A 19980-nucleotide genomic window follows, 5' to 3' on the forward strand; every position below is an offset into this window, starting at 1 on the left:
ATTTGCTCTCAAATCTACCTTGTGAAACATAAGTATTCAAAGGTAACTATCGACATGGAGCTACATCGACAACCCACAATGATGTGACGAGGAAAATAGTGATATCCAAAAAGGCAATTAAAGTGAGAAAGTTGGAGGATAAGGATTTTGAGGTTTTTCCCGTTGTGGGGATGATGGAGAATGGAATGATTCCACAAATCCAATTCGTGGACATTGCTATGAAGTCATGAATTTCTACGAGATGAATAGTTCGACAAGGATCCTTACACCCGAGAGTCATTTCCAAACCATGAGGATAAGGAGAGCTTGTGCATGATTACATCTCAAAAGTGAAGGTTTTCAAGCATTATCAATTCACAAAAGGTGGTCAAAAAAGGACACAAGTCGACTAGCCATGCTCGTGCTTACCAAGTTTCAAATGGTAAACTATAAACAGAAGCCTCTCCGATTTGTGGCATGCGGTCGAGGCTTCTATAGGAAGAAGCTAGAGAGAACATACACGAGGGAGCTAGTGACTAAAAGGTCTTAGTTGCTTGCTATACCAAAGAGTAGAATGAGCCTAGGAAGAGCCAATTTAGTAAAAGTACTATGCCGAGAATTGGTTAAATGATGGCAGAGACTCCCAAAATGGTGGGAGTGAGACAAAGAGATTGTACTTCTACTATGACCAACGCTAATACCAACGTAAACGTTATGCAAGAGATTGCAAGAAGAAGAAGATCGAATCAAAGGACCAATCCAAGAAGAAAGAGTTAAGGTCAAGAGAGGAATATTCTATGGTTATTGAAGAGGGCTTCCTAGTAGTTGCTCGTCGCAACAATGAGGTGAGGTATACAAATAGTTACAAATCCAAAGTCTTTGGAGATGGTGGATGATAGTAAGAGTTGCTCAATCAATGGACTGGGGACATAGAATCTGGGGACATAGAATTCATCACTAGAGGAGATGAGGTGAGATTGGACACTCATTGGAGACATGAGGTTCAAGGAGTCAAAGATTGTTGCAACAGTTCAAAGTTACACAAGTATAATGCTAAGGTGGACTGGCTTTCACCAATGGAGGGCACTTCAAATAGGTGCCTAGCTTGCTATGATACCATGCAACATTTGGATGAAGTCTCAACATATGCTACATGACTAGCCGTAATCCCATGAGTTGGTGAACTTCAACAGAGGTGAGGAGATAATCCAAGAGCTTCTGTATTCTCTTTGTATCATTTTGTAGGATAAAATAAATGCTTTGGGATGTTGTTTTTCCTAGTATTCTCCGATAAGAGAATGGAAGTCTAGTCGAAATTCCAAAGTCTACTCTACCATGAGAAAACATATAAATTTGCACGTCTTCAGATTCACATACCTCCATTCATGTCGATCTTTATCGTAAAGTAAATGCTATATAGGGATCCTCCCTTCTGTAATCGAATTGAGATTGATGCTTCCCTCCACAAAGAATGCATATGCATAAGTAATTACTTGGATGGATGGTTCCATTGTTGAGAATACAAGGATGCCTGTTGCATGCCATCACTTCAGATTAAGCTCCAGGATGTAAGTTGGGACAGTACCTTATTGTAATGCAAAGGCTGGTTCAAACATTTACCACCTCTTCAAAGTCCAGGAAAATGTCATCATCTGCATGTCAAAAACATCCATTTTGCAGGAAGGGGCCCAATACTCATCACAGGTCAAAACAAATGCCTATCCATTTTACAGGAAGGGGCATGATACTCATCACAGGTTAAAACAAGTGTATTTTTGAACTCAAAGTCAACTGTGAATACACAGCCTGACAGTGCCTGAATACCATGCCCCCAAGAATCAGAACCCAAACATTGGGGAATCTTGAATACCTTGAGAGTTCGTATATAATGGCTTTTAAATTGTTGAGTACCTTTTGCATATGCTTGACCCAAAACCTCATGTGTGGCTTAACAATTCAACTGGTTGCATACAACAGGTTACCAAGGAAGAAGACTGATACATGATTCACAAGTCGACATTTTCCTCCAAAAATAAGGTTTTATATTATACATGCTCGACTGTGCATGCATCCAAAGCAAGAAGAGGAGGAAGTGTTTACACACACTGATTCAGGGATTACCATGGACTGAGCTACCATTCGACATCTTTACGTACTATGGTACACATCCATTCACAGCAGATAAGACTACACTTAATCTCAAAATATCATTCATTTTCCAGGTTTGCCTGTGCGTCTGTAAACAAAGTAAGCCACTTAGAAGAGTCTTGAGGAACATCCGTCTTATATGGCATCTTTTTTTGCTTTCCTTGATTACCAGAGCCATAGGCAAGATTGGTTAATGGATGTTGAGGCAGCTCTTCAGTGCCATTTGAATTGAAGATGGTGTCATTTTCAGGTTGGTCTTCAGGGAGTTCCTCACAAGCATCCGTGGATTTTTTGGATATATGCAGAGAAGCTTCTTTCTGGTCAGAGGAAGAGGCTGTAATAGCCCACTGGAATGCTTGCTGAGAGAGACCCTCGGTTTCATCTAATGATGACCTTGTTAATAAGCTTTGACTTTCTTTGGTTATATCTGAAGATATTGCTTTGCCCAATATTGGTTTCACCTTTTCTGGGCTGTCAGCCCTTGCAGCTGATACCGGACTTGGCCTCCCGATCTTTTTTGTCTGGAGTCCTAGAATTCTGGAAACTTCATTCACACCTCCCCATTTCTCCAAAGCACGAGCAAGGTCATAACGGCCTGGCCAAAAACAACAGGGGTTGAAGTCAAAGCCTGTGGCTGGTCTGAAGTTCTTATATATGGATAAAAATAATTAATACTTTGTCCAGTTCAGTGGCACTAATATCAATTGCAAATTTTAAAACAAAAACAGAGGTTAGTAACGAACCTGTGTCTCATCCGAAATCCTTAACTATGAGCAAAAATAATCAAAACGTTATCCAGCTTGATGGCATTAAAATCAAATGCAAAACTCAAAACAAAGCATCGACAAAGCAATGCCTTAGGTTTAAAGGTTTGGACTTGCTTTTCACAAATTCTTCAATACGACAGTTAACAATTGCATGAATTTCACTTTTGAACTTTCACAAGTGCAGTTTGAGGGCTCAGTTTCAGTTCAGTTTACGTATCATGATGTCAATTATGTGTCTTAGCTTTTTTATTGCAGTGTCAGAGATATCAATCAGTGTTAATAATCATATAGCATCATAATCTTTCACATCACAGTATCATGGACACTGAACAGGTGTACTGAGGTGCGATCATAACTCACCTTGCATATCACAAAATCCAGGATGTGGAACAAGGGCATGGGCACATATCATTTATCAGATCCATAATTCAAGTCACAATACTGGGGATATTATACAACTATAGTCACATCACATTGTCATGGGGATCGATTTCTCTTTCATAATAAATGTGTGATGGCACAAACCAGGAATGTTTTCCAAATTTTAGCCAAGCAGAGGAGCCTTCAGGAGATGCAGATCCCAGGAGTCATGATCTGAGGTGTGATGAGTCTATTTGTCAGTAAGAGACAGAGTACATTTCCTAGATGACCTATAAGATTGGCTTGAGACCACGATCAGAGTGAAGCAAGGATAACCCTCACACAGACACTTCTTTGTGATCTACATTCATGAGATCACAACGTTCATTGACCAGCTTGGAGCTGAGGGGTCACTGTTTGCTGACCGGATGATACATATATTATTATAAATGTGTGATGGCACAAACTAGGAGAGTTTTCCAACCCTGAATTCTTTTAGCCAAGCAGAAAAGACTTCATAAGAATCTGGGGGTGATGAGTCAATGAAAGGTGGAGTACATGTCCCAGATGGCTTATCAAATTGGATTGAGAGCAGGGATAACCCTCTCACCGACACTTTCCAGGCCCTACATTGATCATTGATGAGATCATGAATTCATTGACTTGCTTGGAGGTGGGGACACTGCTTGCCGACCCGATGATATAGATATTATTATATGCAAATGAGATATTGTCCCCTTATCCTCCTCGTCAACAGGCTTATAGAGACATCTACAGGCCCTAGAAGGGTCTTGCAAGGAGAGAGACTGTTACGCTCTAGCCGAGGTAGCATGACCTCGGAAGAATCAGTCGACATTTCCCTTAAAGGATCTATCTCTGTAATATATGTGTTTGCGCTTCATGTGAATGATCGGGAGGGATTTAATGTCAAGGTCCTAGGTGAGGGCTGATAGCACCAGACTAGATAGATCTAAGACCAAGGGCCTAGTGCTAAGAATGTGCCTAGGGGCAAGGAATTAAATGCATCCCAAGAGAGGGGTGAAATGTTGCATTAGGAAGGCCCTATATAGATGATATGTGGCATCTAGATCTATCTAGGGAATTGGGGTTTGCTAAGGCTAAAGAGAGAAGAGAAGAAAATGATTCATGTGATTTTAACGTAGATCTCTGTCTGGCTCATGAGCTTAGCGAAATTTGGCTGGGAGGAAATAAATGGTGCTACTCCCGTGATCGAATGTGAGAACAAAAAGAGAGAGTTTGTGACAATTGGTATCAGAGCGCAGGATTAAGGTCTTTCTTAAGAGGCTGACGATTCAAGACGAGGACTTGCGTTGATGTTCAAATGTCTGCGAAGCGCTGTGTGAGAATCACTGGGCTAATGGGCAAGACGGAGGTTCCCACGACCAACGAGAGATTTTGATCCGTTCCAGTTCTTCTCAGACGGGCTGACTTGACGAATTGATATTGGTGGCCCTCCTGCATTGGCTATCGGGACTGTTGTGCATCCTTGGCGAAGAAATTACGTAAGGCAGGTTGGACGAGTGAGCACAGAATAGCGCGGTGGCTGGACGGTCGACGGGAAAAAAAAAGGATCGTTAGCGTTACGTAATTAGCCCGTAGGTTGGGAGAAATTGATTGACGAGGAACGGAGAGCAGGGTTCCCGTAAGTCAGACGGAAGAAGGGCCTCTGGAAGGCACGGCGCCGACCAGCCAACCAAGGGGCTCGTGCAACGGACTCACAGTCGCAGCCCTCCAAGGTCACGTAAACAGTTCGTAGGCAGAGACGTATTATTTGCGATCAGGAAGTTACGTGGAGGCTGCAAGCTTCGAGATATCTGCATACGTGAAAACTCTCCAAGCCCTCCAACGCCATGCAGGCAGCACGTAACCAGATATTGGATCGATGCTCAAGTAAAGCTCTAGGCTGAAGACTTGACGCAGGAGCGTAGGGGCTTGAACGATGTGGAGCTGAGACAGATTCCCTCAGACAGATTTAGACCAGGGAGCACTTTACTCATTTTCCCTTTTGTTCTGTCATTCCTGTTTTGTCAGAAGCAGATTAGGCTTTTGTGGTTGTAGCAGTGTTTGCAGTTTACGGTGCTATAGTAGGGACAGATTATGCCTGTGTGCTTCAGTCGGAGTTAGTTTGCAGGAATTTCCCTAGTATAGGGAAAAGCGCTATTTGGATATATGCCTGTGTCAAATGCGTAGTCAGTGCGAATTTGAGATTGCACGTATTCCCTAGTATAGGGAATTGTGTCAGAGTGTCAGTACACTGAATTGTGTTAGACTGTTAGTACACTGAATTGTGTCAGCTTGTGAATACAGTGTTCTAGAGGTGTTTTATTAAAAAATAAAAATAAAATAAAATAAAATTAAAAAAAACCCCAAAACAAAACACCTATTGAACTGAATGGAAGCAGAAGAGGGGGCTTCCAGAAGGGACCCTGCTGAGTCAGGAGTCCGGCCGACCCAGCAGGGATTGCGCCCAGTAGCTCACACTTTATCTGGCAGGATTGCATTGCTGGAGGATGCCTTGCAACAGTTGTTAGCGCAGCAATTACAAGCCAACGTAGGGCAATCTGAACTTAGGAGAGCGTTAGAGAGTATGTCTGCCAGACCTTCTCGAGAAGAGAAGGGAAAGGCTCCAATAATGGAACTGGAGTCTAGTGTCCATACGGTCGAGCCTAGGAAGGCTAAAGTGCCAAATATTGCCAATTACCGACCGGAAAAGTATTCTGGTCGGATGAACGACCGTAGCTCCGATGTCATTGAGACCTGGTTACACAAATGGGACGAGGCGTTCGCCATTTGTGAGATCAGAAATGACATCAAAAAGATCCGCGAGGCCACCCATATGTTTAGTGAGGCACCGGATCGGTGGTGGATTAAACAACAAAAAGATGGCATAGCATCCACTACCTGGGAGGGGTTTAAAAGAGAGTTCTTACCTCCTGACGAAGCATCCCGAGCTTGGGATCAATATAGGAACCTTCGTCAGAGAAATTTATCAGTGGCAGAATACACTGATAAGTTTCGAGAGAGTGTAATGAAGGTTGATGAACCCCTGCCTCAATCAATCCAAGTGAAAGATTTCATATTTGGATTGAATGATCGAATAAAAATGGAAGTTCGGGCTAAGTACGCGAACACGCTAGATGATGCAATAGCTATAGCCCTGAACTACGAGGATGCCAAGGGCAGCAAGCCAAGTGGGTTTGCACAGGTTGGAACCCAGTATGCATATCCGAAGAAATCTGGGTTTAAGAAGAAGTGGGCTAGTAGAGGGAGTGGTTCGCAGCCGAGTGGTCAAGCCAAGCAGGCGAGACCGGCTGAAACTCCTAAACCAAGTACCACCATTGGAGTGAAGAGGAAAGTAACCCCAATGGCAGCCCGGGCTTGGTCTAAATCTCCCTTGAACCCAGAATAGCGAGAAAAAGCGAGGAGAGAAGGCTTGTGCTTTGGTTGCCTTCAACCTCATCAGTGGAGAGATTGTCCACGTAATAAAGATCGTTGGATGGCTGAGATGGTGATCTCAGAGTGCGACGTGGAGATGCAGGGAAGTCCCAGAGCGGAAGAGATGCAGATTCAGCTAGCGGGATCTTCTCACAGGTTAGTACCTTGTTTGTTCTGTGTGTCTGTTGCTAAGTTAGTGAGGAGTGCACCTGATAACATCCTATCTAAGCCCGCAGCAACGGGGTATACGGCCTTTAATGATACGGAGTTAATTAAAATGAAAGGGCAAGTGGCCAGTCATGATGTTCTTGTGTTGTTTGACTCGGCATCAACTCACAATGTGATTAACTCCAAGCTCGTGAAGAGGCTGAAATTAAAGACAAGTCCATCTGACTATGCGTATACAGTCAGGATGGCCGATGGAAGTTCAACTGAAGTATGGGACCAAAGGGTTACCCAGTTGGAGCTTCGGATTCAGGACTATGCTGAGAAGCTTGATTTTGAAATGACCAAGCTTGCTCATGCAGATATAGCCCTGGGTATGGCGTGGCATTCTAAAAAGAATCCAGCCATTGATTGGAAAAAGCACGTATACCAATTCAAGATGAATGATGTGCTTTATGTCTTGCGAGGTGAAAAAGATATACCTCAGGGACCGTTGGTTTCCGTGATGGAAATAAGAAAAGCTCAAGTAGAGTTTTTATTCCTTTGCACAGCATCGGTAGAGCCGGTGGATGATTCTTCGGCTAGCACTAATGTTACGCAAAGTGGTGAGATGGCCAAGCTGGCTAATCTTATAACAGAGGAGTTCTCTGTGTAGGGGTGAGAAGAGGAAGAGGAGCAAGAGAGTGAGAGTGAGAGAGAGTGACACTCAAGTGCGGGTGTGAAGAATGATGAGCCACACCACAAACTCACTTGTGTTTTATTAGGATTAGGTTTACCCTATGACTGTCTTAAGACAGTCATAGGTGTCCTATCTTTTAATGAAGGGTTGGCAATGTGCCTTTACCCCAACAACCTCCCACCTAAAGGCCAATGTGCCTAAAGGGGAGAAAAGAATAAAAATTACAGCAATATACAGTTACTGTATACAAGACCATAAAGTAAGAATGGTCTCATCCTAATCCCATGATGTGGCGGCAATGTGCAAACCGCTCTGTAGGCAAGCTCTTAGTGAGCAAATCTGCAGGATTATCATCAGTATGCACTTTCACAAGCTCAAGTCGCTTGTCTTCCAGTACCTCCCTGATGAAATGATATTTCACTTCTATGTGCTTGGTCTTTTGATGAAAGACCGGATTCTTTGCCAACATGATAGCACTCTGACTATCACAATGCAAAACTGGCATATCTCCTGTAATGCCCAAATCTCCCACCAGCCGAGTAAGCCATATTGCTTCCTTGCAGGCCTCAGTGGCTGCAACATATTCAGCTTCTGTAGTTGACAGTGCAACGCATTTCTGCAACCGAGACACCCATGATATAGCACCTCCTGCAAATGTGAAAATATAACCGGTAGTAGACTTCCGGTTATCTGCATTGCCTGCATAGTCTGAATCTGTAAAACCATGCACCAATGCATCCTGCCTACCATAGCATATGCACAAGTCTTTGGTACCTTTGAGATACCTCAAGACACCTTTCACTGCTTCCCAATGCCGCTTGCCTGGATTTGCCATATACCTGTTGATGACTCCCACCGCAAAAGCAATATCCGGACGAGTGGCAACCATGGCATACATCAAAGATCCAACTGCAGATGCATACGGAACCTTGGCCATTTCAGCCTTATCATCATCTGATCTGGGGCTGTCCTTACTGCTGAGTTTTAAATGTGGAGGCAACGGGTTACTAATAGACTTCCCCCCCTCCATTTTAAACCTCTGCAGTACTTTGTCAATATACTCTTTCTGTGACAGAAACAAAAGTCCCTTGGACCTATCACGAGTAATACGCATGCCAAGAATATGATTTGCATCACCCAAGTCTTTCATGTCAAAAGACTTATGCAGTTGTTTCTTCAAAGCACTAATCTCATGCTGAGATTTACTCGCAATAAGCATGTCATCCACATATAGAATGAGTAGCATCAAACTGCCATCCTTTGCCCGTTTGGTGTACAAGCAATGATCGGTCTCACACCGATGATACCCTTGGGACTGCATGAAGGCATCAAACTTCTTGTACCATTCCCTTGGCGCCTGCTTGAGTCCATACAAGCTCCTCTTGAGCTTACACACAAGCTGCTCTTTCCCTTTAACAGCATATCCCTCTGGCTGACTCATATAGATCTCATCATGAAGATCTCCGTGAAGAAAGGCTGTCTTCACATCCATCTGACATAAATCCATGTCGTCATGAGCAACAAGAGCTAACACTGCTCTCAAAGTAGTCATCTTGACTACACGGGAAAAGATCTCATCAAAGTCAATGCCCTTTTCCTGCTTAAATCCCTTGGCAACCAATCTGGCCTTATACCGAGGTAAAGCATTTGAATCCACTTTGACTTTGTAAACCCACTTGCATGGCAAAACCTTTCTGCCTGCAGGTAACTGCACGAAGTCCCATGTATCATTCTGAAGTAGGGAGTCCATTTCTGACTGCATGGCTTTCTCCCACTTCTTTTTCTCTATTCTTCCCATAGCTTCCTTGAAGCTGGAAGGCTCACCACAATCTGTCAGCATGATAAAATCAGCCACATTATTGGCTCCTAGAACAAACCTGGCAGGAGGCCGTTGTGCACGGGTGCTCCTCCTCACAAAATGTTCCGGATTAGGCTGCTGTCCAGCCTGTTCTTCATGCATGACGGGTGGCTGTACCACCATATCTGGCTGTTCTACAGCCCCATCTGTTGGCACATCCAGTGGTGCATCATTGGCAAAATTATCTGGCTGATTTTCAGCCTGTATACCCTCTTGAACAGGGTGATCTGCAGCAGCCTGCTGCTGCATATAAATGGGCATTCTTTGCTGTCCAACATCATCATAAATAACCCTCCTGTATTCCACAGGTTGCACGGGTTCCTTGTGTACACTATCTTCTTTAAAGATGACATCATTGCTGCGTATAATCTTCCGTTTAATGGGATCCCATAACCTGTACCCCATTTCACCTTCGTCACCATAACCCATAAAGATGCATCTGATAGACTTTGGATCCAGTTTGGTGCGTAGATCTTTGCGTACATGAGCAAAGCACTCGCAGCCAAATACACGTAAGTGCTTATATGAGGGTGCCTTGCCAGACCACACCTCCTCTGGCACTTTCAACTCCAAAGCCTTATTTGGTGACCTGTTAATAATGTGAACTGCTGTTTGCACGGCTTCTGCCCAAAAACCATGGGGTAATGCAGCATAAGACAACATACATCGAACCTTCTCCTGAATAGTTCGATTCATCCGCTCACTTGCACCATTTTGAGATGCATTATGAGGGGCTGTGAGTTCCTGTTTGATGCCCTTAGCTTGGCAAAACTGCACAAAAGCATGTGACACATACCCCCATTATCGGATCTGAGGCATTTCAGCCTACGACCTGTCCGATTCTCAACCTGAGCGACAAACTTCTTGAAAGCATCTAAGGCATCTCCCTTATGCTTCAAGAAATAGACCCACACCTTACGTGTGGCATCATCAATGAAAGTAATAAAATATTTTGCACCCCCTAGTGATAGCTGTGGCATCTCACACAAATCAGTGTGCACTAGATCAAGTGGTGCTCTATTCTGGGGAGTTCTCCTCTTATGAGGAGTGACAGAGTGCTTGCCAAAAATACAATGATCACAAGTAGGCAAATCTGAAAAAGAGAGAGGCGGCAGATAACCCAAACATGATTACCCACACTGGAAACATAAAGAGGGTACACGGTATCACTCTTAAAACCCTCAGCCACTACAGTCTGGCCATCAGTAATCACCCATTTGGAATCCCCAAATGTGGTGTAGTAACCACTGTCATCCAATAAGCCAGTGCTAATCAGATTTTTCTTGATCTGCGGCACATGGCGAACACCATCAAGCATAAATGACTGTCCATCAGGAAATACTATCTGGATACTGCCAATCCCTGCAATCTGACATGCATAGTTGTTCCCAAGATGAACAACTCCATGAGTACCTGTGTAGGAAGTAAACCACTCCCTATGAGGAGTAACATGAAAAGAGGCACCTGAATCCAAGAGCCAGGTGTGCATGTCATGGCCATCAATAACCAAAGCATGTGCTATTACAGCAGAAGAGCATAAAACATCATGTATGTCACTGTCACTGTCCTCTGCTGCAACATTCACTGCATCCAAGTCATCTGCCTTGGCCTTGCCTTTGCCTTTGCTTGCATTTCCTGCATCCTTTGTTTCAGCCTTCTTGGCTTTCTGATCCCGTATGAACTTGAAGCACTTAGACTTCACATGTCCCTTCTTGCCACAATAAAAGCATTCAATGTCCTTTTTGCCACGGGACTGACTGCGGGATTTGGACTTACTAGCAGATCTCCCCTTCTGCTGAGTCCTGCCTCTGTCCTGTACCTGCAAAGCATTTGAAGACTTGCTGCCCGCATTATTCTTCCTGCTCATTTCCTCCATAAGGAGAGAGCTCTCTACATCAGCATAAATAAGAGTGGCATTCGAGTTTGACAGGGTGGTCTTGAAAGTGTCCCAACTCTCGGGGAGGGTACACAGCAAGAAAGTAGCCTTGAACTCCTCATCAAGGTTCAACCCCTGTGCAATCAGCTGTGTAAAGATAGCATTGAACTCACTCAAGTGTGAGGTCATAGCTGTACCTTCCTTCATGCGAAGATCAACCAGCTTCTTCAGCCAATAAACCTTACTGGCTGAGCTCTTTTGGGCATACAATTCTTCTAGTCTTTGCCATAGACCATAAGAGGTCTTTTCAGCCTGTACATTGAACACAAGAGTGTCTGAAATAGTGAGCATGATAGCTGCCCTCGCGGACAAATCAAGCTCTTCCCAGTCATCAGCTGCCATGTCAGATGGCTCGACACCCTTCACCCTTATGGGCTTAGCAATTTTCTTTAACAGAAGTACATTCAAGCACTGTTCTGCCCATAATGCATAGTTGTGTGCTCCTTCCAGTTTCTTTATGTTCAGAATTGAAGAATCACTTCCCCCTCATGCCATATCAGATGAGGAAAGTACCTGACTCCCTGGAAGTAAAAAAGACTGAATAAAAAATTCTGATTTCTCAGAAAAACCTGCTCTATTCAAGAGCCAGAAGCACTCTCAATGGTGCTGTTTTTACTGTCAGTAAAATCTGCAGCAAAACAGTAAATGACCCTGCAAATACTGTACCTTCTGACACACTATTCTGAGCTCAAAGAGGCATAAAAACAGTAATTTCAGACTGCTGCTGCTGCTCAACAAGTGCTTAACAGTGCATAATCATCTGACAAAACCACCAACACTGCTGTAAACACTGCTGTACTGACTGTACTGATCACTTCTCCCACCTCAGATGAGGTATTGCACTGAGTTAAATTGCAGAAACCACTTGACAAACACCCAAAAAACAGTAAATGACCCTTCAGCCTGTCACAAAACCTGCAACAGTAAATGGGATAAATCCCAAGCAATCACCCTTATACCAAGGGGAGAAAATGCATCTGAAGATCTCTGTCGGTAACCCAAGTGCTATCAAACAAAGTCTGGGCAAAAGCCCCTTGATCTGACACCTGAATCAAGTGGAGAACACCTCAACACTGAGGTAGCATGCAATATGAAAATCTCTCTGACACTTGTACCTGACAATGTGCAATGCATAGACTGCCCCTGTGTACTCAGTAACAACACAAATCACAAAGTACAAACACCAAGAAGAAAATCTTTTGAGCACTGTCAACGATGGGCAGTTAGGGACCGAGTAAACTCGATGCGCCCTGACCAAGCGTGGCTCAACTGAGATTTTCAAAGTGCGTACAAAGAATGTGACCTGCAACAAATGTCACCAAATGCACTGCGGAAACAAAGCAAATGTGTGCTCCCTGGCTACACACTGCCTCAAAGCATATACTGCAAACACATCCAGGCAAAAGCCCTTTGAAATGGTCACCCAAAACTGAGAATTGCACTCAGTAAATGCATAGAAGCTTCTGCAAAACAAGCATCTGACCTTCCTGAAAGACAAGTAACTGCGCAAACACCACCACTGTGGCACAAGTCACCTCAAGCGTGAGTGACACGAGAGTACCTGCTGTACCTCAACAAATGCACAGTATACAGCTGAAATGCTTCAGGAATGCATCGGAATGCTTCATGTACTGCGCGTACATGCACAAAACAGAGTGCTTCAGCACTATTCCTCTTCCAAAAGTGTGTGCCTGCTGTACTCTTCTGTACCTGCAGAGTACCTGCTGTACTTTCTATCCCTGCAGAGTACCTGCTGTACTTTCTATCCCTGCAGAGGCACGCTTCCCCCCAAAAAAAAGTCCAATCTTTGCAGCAAGAAAACGAGTCCTACTGTACTTTACTGTACCTGCAGGTGGGTGAAGGACTGCAGGTGAGACGTCCGTACAGTTGTACGGCAGTCCGTACGACTGTACGGACAGTCCGTACGGCTGCCGTGGAGTAGCTGCGCCGAGCAGCTATGCAGTTGCCTGATGCAACTTCGCACTGCTGCGTACAGCAGCTGCTGTACAGCCGCAACCCGACGACGCCCGCGCCCGCGCTGTCGCCCTGCAGCCCGCGCCTTCACCCTGCAGCCCGCGCCCGCGATACGCTCTAGCCAGCGCCTGTGCTGTCGCCCTGCAGGCGGAATGCGCCGCCGTACCGTTCGCTGCCCTGCGCAGATCTGTAGGGGTCTGTCCGTACGGTTGTACGGACGACGTACGGCCGTACGGATCTGTCCGTACGTCCGTACGGAAAGGGTAGGCTAGGGAGAGGAGGCTAGGTAGGCTCGGGGGAAGCTAGGTAGGCTCTGATACCAGTTGTAGGGGTGAGAAGAGGAAGAGGAGCAAGAGAGTGAGAGAGAGAGAGTGACACTCAACTGCGGGTGTGAAGAATGATGAGCCACACCACAAACTCACTTGTGTTTTATTAAGATTAGGTTTACCCTATGACTGTCTTAAGACAGTCATAGGTGTCCTATCTTTTAATGAAGGGTTGGCAATGTGCCTTTACCCCAACACTCTGAATGTTTTAGGGATGAACTACCTTATGGGTTACCTCCAGAGCGGAAAGTTCAGCTTAAGATTGAACTGATCCCGGGGGCAGAACCTGTAAATAGACCTCCCTATAGAATGAGTTTTGCTGAAGAAGCGGAGGTGCGTAGACAACTGGAAGAATACCTCAAGTTGGGGCAGATTCAACCAAGTTTCTCACCTTTTGCTTCGCCAGTGATATTAAAGAAGAAAAAGGATGATACGTTTCGCCTCTGTATAGATTACAGAGCATTGAATAATATCACTGTTAAGCACAGGTATCCGATGGCTCGGATTCATGATTTGCTAGATGCATTACATGGAGCCGTGATTTTCAGCAAGATAGATCTTAAGTGCGGCTATCATCAGATCCGGATTAGAGCCGAGGATGTGCATAAAACCGCTTTTAGAAGCAGGTTTGGTCATTATGAGTTTTTGGTAATGCCTTTCGGACTTACCAATGCTCCAGCAACCTTCGTCATGCTTATGAACGATATACTACGTCCGTATATCGGAAAGTTCGTAGTACATTTTATTGACGATATCTTGATATTCAGTAAAAGTGTTACTGAGCATCATGAACACTTAAGAATAGTGTTCAGTACTTTGAGGAAAGCCAGTCTCTATGTGAATAAGAAGAAAACTATACTGTGTATGGTTAGGCTTGAGTATTTAGGGTTCATAATTACTCCACAGGGGGTAGAAATGGATCCGAAGAAAGTGGCTGCGATACTAACTTGGCCAATCCCTCAGAGTCTGACCGCGTTGCGATCATTCTTGGGATTTGTCCAGTTTTATAGAAGGCATATCAAAGGATATTCCGGAATAGTATCGCCATTGACTGATCTGACCTCAGATAAAGTACCTTTTATTTGTGGACAGAATCAACAGGAAAGTTTTAACACCATAAAACATGCTGTGGTCTCAGGACCGGTGTTAAAAATAGTTGATCCCCAGAAACCGTTGTTCCTAGAAACCGATGCAAGTGGCATTGCGGTAGGAGCAGTCCTCCTTCAAGAGGGAAGGCCAGTAGCCTTTGAAAGCAAGAAGCTTTCTCCCTCTCAAAGGAATTGGCCAACTCACGAATTGGAGTTGTATGCAGTTATCCATGCTTTGAAAACATGGAGGCATTATCTGTATGGTTCAGAGTTTTATGTGGATGTAGATCATGATACTCTGAAACATTTTTGTAAACAGCCTGACTTGAGGGGCCGCCAAGCTAGGTGGGCACAGCTCATGCAGGAATTTAATTTGACGATTCGGTACCGAAGAGGAAAGGACAATAAGGTAGCTGATGCGTTGTCTCGCATTATGCACAACCTGAGTTTCACGGTATTAGAGAGTGCTCTAATGACCGAGATAAGAGAAACTCAAAAAGTAGACGAGTTTGTCCAGAGCTTATGGCCTAAGGCTCATGTGTTAAAACCCGGGGAAAATGAAAAGGATGACCTGGCATCCAGAAAAGGCCAAACTTATGCACGATACACCATAAGGGATGGTATGCTGAAAAGAAATGGCAAGGTTGTAGTAGCTGGTCAGAATGATCTCAGGCAAAGAGTCATTCGACAATGCCATGATAGCCCGTGTGCGGGACATCCAGGAGTCGAGAAGACATATGATCTCGTGAGGCGAGATTTCTTTTGGCCAAAGATGAAAAAGCATATTCATGAATATGTGACACGGTGTTTCTCGTGTCAGGTAAGTTAGGCCGAGCGGGTGAAGCCACCCGGACTTTTACAGCCCTTGGAAATACCACTAAGTAAGTGGGAGAGCATTTCCATGGATTTTATTGTAGGGCTACTTGTAACACAAGGAGGGCATAATTCTATCCTTGTGGTGGTTGATCGTCCAACCAAGATGGCTCACTTCATTCCGACTAGAGAGTCTGTTAGTACCCCGCAAGTGGCGGATTTGTTCATTAGACATATATTTCATCTGCATGGATTGCCTAGATCCATAGTGTCAGACAGAGATGTCAGATTTACCGGTCATTTTTGGACAGCGGTATTTGAGACACTGAGGACTGAGTTAGGAATGAGTAGTGGGGTGTTGGAATACTGAAAGGAAAGAGTAGAGTGGACACAAACTTAGAATACTTGCTTATGGAATGAAGAAGAGTGAGGTCCTTAAGTAGGCACCTCATACATGCTCACTGACATCACTGATGACTTCAGAGCTCCACAATCATCTCCTCAATCTGCTCCTAGATTCTCTCAATCATCCTATGTGGCTTTTCCACCACCTAACTGTGCTTGTGGGCACCTAACTGTGCCTCTAGCACTCACACATAGAAACATAAGGTGTGCCTGAGGCATACACCTTGAGATATCCCAACAAACCCCCCCTCAAGGAAATGCCTCAGGCTATGTCAAGGATACATCTAGTCTCATAGTTTCTCATGCCATCTCATGGTGGTCAAGGATAAATCTATGGCTAGCTTCTCATGCTAGCAAGGGTTCCCTTGGGTGTAAGGTAACAAAAAGGGATACAAACAGACCTTCCAATGGTTATCTCCCCTGCATGTACATGCACACAATGTCTGCAGGAGGTACCATGGAACAAAACATACACATGGCCTACATCATAAGGTGACCAGAGGTGTTTACAAAACACACAAAACACAATAATTTATTTCATTCATTTTGAAGGACTATCCAGGCTAATTACCTTGACATAAAGAGAGATCTGGAGCATACATAGAGATGATTTAAAATGCATAATCTTCAAAGGATGCCTCATCTTGTGGAGGCTCATTCACAGTAAGTAGATTTGCATTTTCTGTCTTTGCTTTGGCTCTGCAAAACTTCTCACTATGGTTGTTTTTGCCACAGTGCTTGCATGGATTAACTTTGAAGCAGTCCTTTGAAAGGTGATTTGTCTTTCCACAACAGTGATTGCAAGGAGTATACTTGCCCTTCTGGAATTTCATAACATAAGCAGTGTCATTGCCTTTCCTTAGCTCCATATGTCTTTCTTCTTCTTGGAGAGCTGAGATAATGCCTTCAAGGTTAGGATTGGGAAGATTCTTCAAAGTGCTAACAATGTGATCAAAACTTTCAGGCATACTCTTAAGTAACACTGCCATAGCATCATCAGGGGTGATAGGAGAGTTGATAGAAGCTAATTGAGTCATAAGACTCCGCATATAGTTGACATGAGCAGCTAAAGTAGTATCACTTGCCATCTTTAATTCAAAGAAAGAGATTTTAAGTGATAGTTTAGAGATGTGAGAGCTTGCACCAAAAATCATGTCTAGCTTCTGCCAAGCTTCCGAAGGAGACTCCAAGTCAGAGATATGATGTATGTAATCATCACCCAGAGCAAGAGCAATTATACCATATGCTTTTTCTTCTCTTGCTGGATCCCTTGCCGGTCGTGTCGGTGTTGAGGATTCTCCAGCATTGGAGGCTGTAGAAGAAGCGGTAGGAGTGGGTTTGACAAGTCCCCATAAGTTCTCCCGCATCAATGCAAATTTCACCTTCATTTGCCATGTATGGAAGCCCTTTCCATTGAACTTCTCAAGATTAAATATGGTAGCCATGAGAGGGTCTAACCCAGATATTGGGCAGTGTCTATCTCTCTTACAAGGCAAAAATAACTGAAAGACTTCCAAAATATGAGCACTTGATGTAGCAAATAGTAGTGACTAGATTTCAAACAATGATGCTTCTTCTTACATGCTTCATAGAAGTGGGTGAAATAAACACTTTCCAATCAAAACCAGGTCTAGCAAGTCAAAACAAAACTGAATCCACACTTGTACTGAAGTTATTGAAAGCTTCAAAAAAACCAGAAATGCTAGAGTAGCATTTTATGTAGCATCATCTTCAAAAACTTGTCCAAAACTGTCAAAACTGAAAAGCTGAACTTGGAGGGCTTGTAGCTCACTCTTCAAAGCAAGGAAAAGAGGGCTTTCTGAAGCAAAAGAAAGCTCATATACCAAAGAAGGTCTAGCACAGAGGTTGGACGAAATGGTGCGCACTTTTGCCCGGGAGAGTTGCTACAGGCTGAAACTGAGTTTTGACGATTTCTCCCTCGTTACTGAACCAAATCACCTGAAAAATGGCTCAAAATCTTCGTCTTGAGGTCGCCCATCTACTCCTAAGAGGGCTCAGGCAATGGCGGAGCAGGCAGGGAGTATTGAGCAACAGAAGAAATTCGCTGTTTGGAGAATGGCAGCCACCACAGACGTTTTTTCTTCAATTGCTTGCAGGTGGAAGTTCGCCCATACTAGAGGACTTTCCAGCTCAGAGGGTTTGGGCAATGGCCATTTGTAGATGGAGAACCAAGCTCTCAAAGATTTTGGGAAGAAAGAGGAAAATGGAGAAGAAGAAGATGAAGAAGAAGATGATGATGTGGCAGAAATGGGCTCAAGGGGGATCAAAGGGCTCTGATACCATGTTGGAATACTGAAAGGAAAGAGTAGAGTGGACACAAACTTAGAATACTTGCTTATGGAATGAAGAAGAGTGAGGTCCTTAAGTAGGCACCTCATACATGCTCACTGACATCACTGATGACTTCAGAGCTCCACAATCATCTCCTCAATCTGCTCCTAGATTCTCTCAATCATCCTATGTTGCTTTTCCACCACCTAACTGTGCTTGTGGGCACCTAACTGTGCCTCTAGCACTCACACATAGAAACATAAGGTGTGCCTGAGGCATACACCTTGAGATATCCCAACATGGGGATCATCCTGAGACGGATGGTCAGACGGAGAGAGTCAACCAGACTTTAGAGGATACGCTGAGAGCATATGTGTCATTGAGGCAACATACATGGGACAAGTGGTTGCCATTGTTGGAGTTTGCCTACAATGATAGGAAACATTCATCTACTGGGTTCAGTCCGTTTGAGCTGAACTATGGTTATAGACCAGCCAATCCGACTATAGTTGGAGTACCTCAGAAAGTGCCTAGTGCCGCGAACTTTGTAGTTCAGATGCGGGAGATGCTAGCGCTTGCGAGAGCTAATATCCGCCAGGCTATGGATAGAGCCAAGGTGTATGCGGATGGAAATCGGTCTATAAGAGTATTTGAAGAAGGAGAAAAAGTTTTTCTCAGAATTCCTTCGCACTCGAAGTCGTTGACTTCAGGAGAGTGTGCTAAGTTATCACCTCGATACCGTGGGCCGTGGTTAATTCTAAAGAGAATAGGCAGTGTAGCCTATAAATTAGAATTGCCACAGGGGTGTAAGGTGCACCCAGTTTTTCATGTTTCGCGCTTAAAGAAATTTTTACATACAGGTGACTCACTAATCGAAGGTGTGGTTTTGTTTCAGGAGATAGAGGATATTGCAAGGCGCAAACCAACAAGAATCCTGGACCGAGGAACAATACAAATACGAAATCGAAAGATACCCACGGTGTTGGTTGCATGGCATGGTCAGCCTCTATCCGAAGCTACTTGGGAATCCGTATATCAGTTGCGGAGAGTGTTCCCAGACTTTATCATCGAGGACGCTGATGTATGAAGAGGGAAGGAATGTTACGCTCTAGCCGAGGTAGCATGACCTCGGAAGAATCAGTCGACATTTCCCTTAAAGGATCTATCTCTGTAATATATGTGTTTGCGCTTCATGTGAATGATCGGGAGGGATTTAATGTCAAGGTGAGGGCTGATAGCACCAGACTAGATAGATCTAAGACCAAGGGCCTAGTGCTAAGAATGTGCCTAGGGGCAAGGAATTAAATGCATCCCAAGAGAGGGGTGAAATGTTGCATTAGGAAGGCCCTATATAGATGACATGTGGCATCTAGATCTATCTAGGGAATTGGGGTTTGCTAAGGCTAGAGAGAGAAGAGAAGAAAATGATTCATGTGATTTTAACGTAGATCTCTGTCTGGCTCATGAGCTTAGCGAAATTTGGCTGGGAGGAAATAAATGGTGCTACTCCCGTGATCGAATGTGAGAACAAAAAGAGAGAGTTTGTGACAGAGACTTGACAGTCAGCCTTCGTAAAACCAAGGTTATGATCTTCACATAGTTCACTTACCGAGGGGAGCCGCTGGAGATCATGCAGTCCTACACTTACTAGGGGCATTCTTCACACGACCAATATCACAAAGATCCATGTAGCTAGAGCATGGCTTGTGAGAGGTCAAGGAGCTTTGGCTTAAG

At 44.2% G+C, this 19980-nt stretch overlaps 1 protein-coding gene across 1 annotated transcript in view; it reads right to left on the reverse strand.

Annotated features, from left to right (window-relative positions):
* Positions 1-2124: 2124 nt before the first annotated feature.
* LOC147902387 (uncharacterized) overlaps positions 2125-19980 on the reverse strand; it is a 151349-nt gene continuing 133493 nt past the window's right edge. The window contains exon 10 of the mRNA XM_087373655.1: positions 2125-2722. Within this exon, the coding sequence (XP_087229781.1) occupies positions 2187-2722 (536 nt within the window). The 3' untranslated portion in view covers positions 2125-2186. The remainder of the gene's footprint in view (positions 2723-19980) is intronic.

Source organism: Dipteris shenzhenensis, chromosome 4, assembly GCF_047967505.1.
Source record: "Dipteris shenzhenensis isolate YYH24624 ecotype China chromosome 4, Dip_SZ_1.0, whole genome shotgun sequence".
Taxonomy (NCBI): domain Eukaryota; kingdom Viridiplantae; phylum Streptophyta; class Polypodiopsida; order Gleicheniales; family Dipteridaceae; genus Dipteris; species Dipteris shenzhenensis.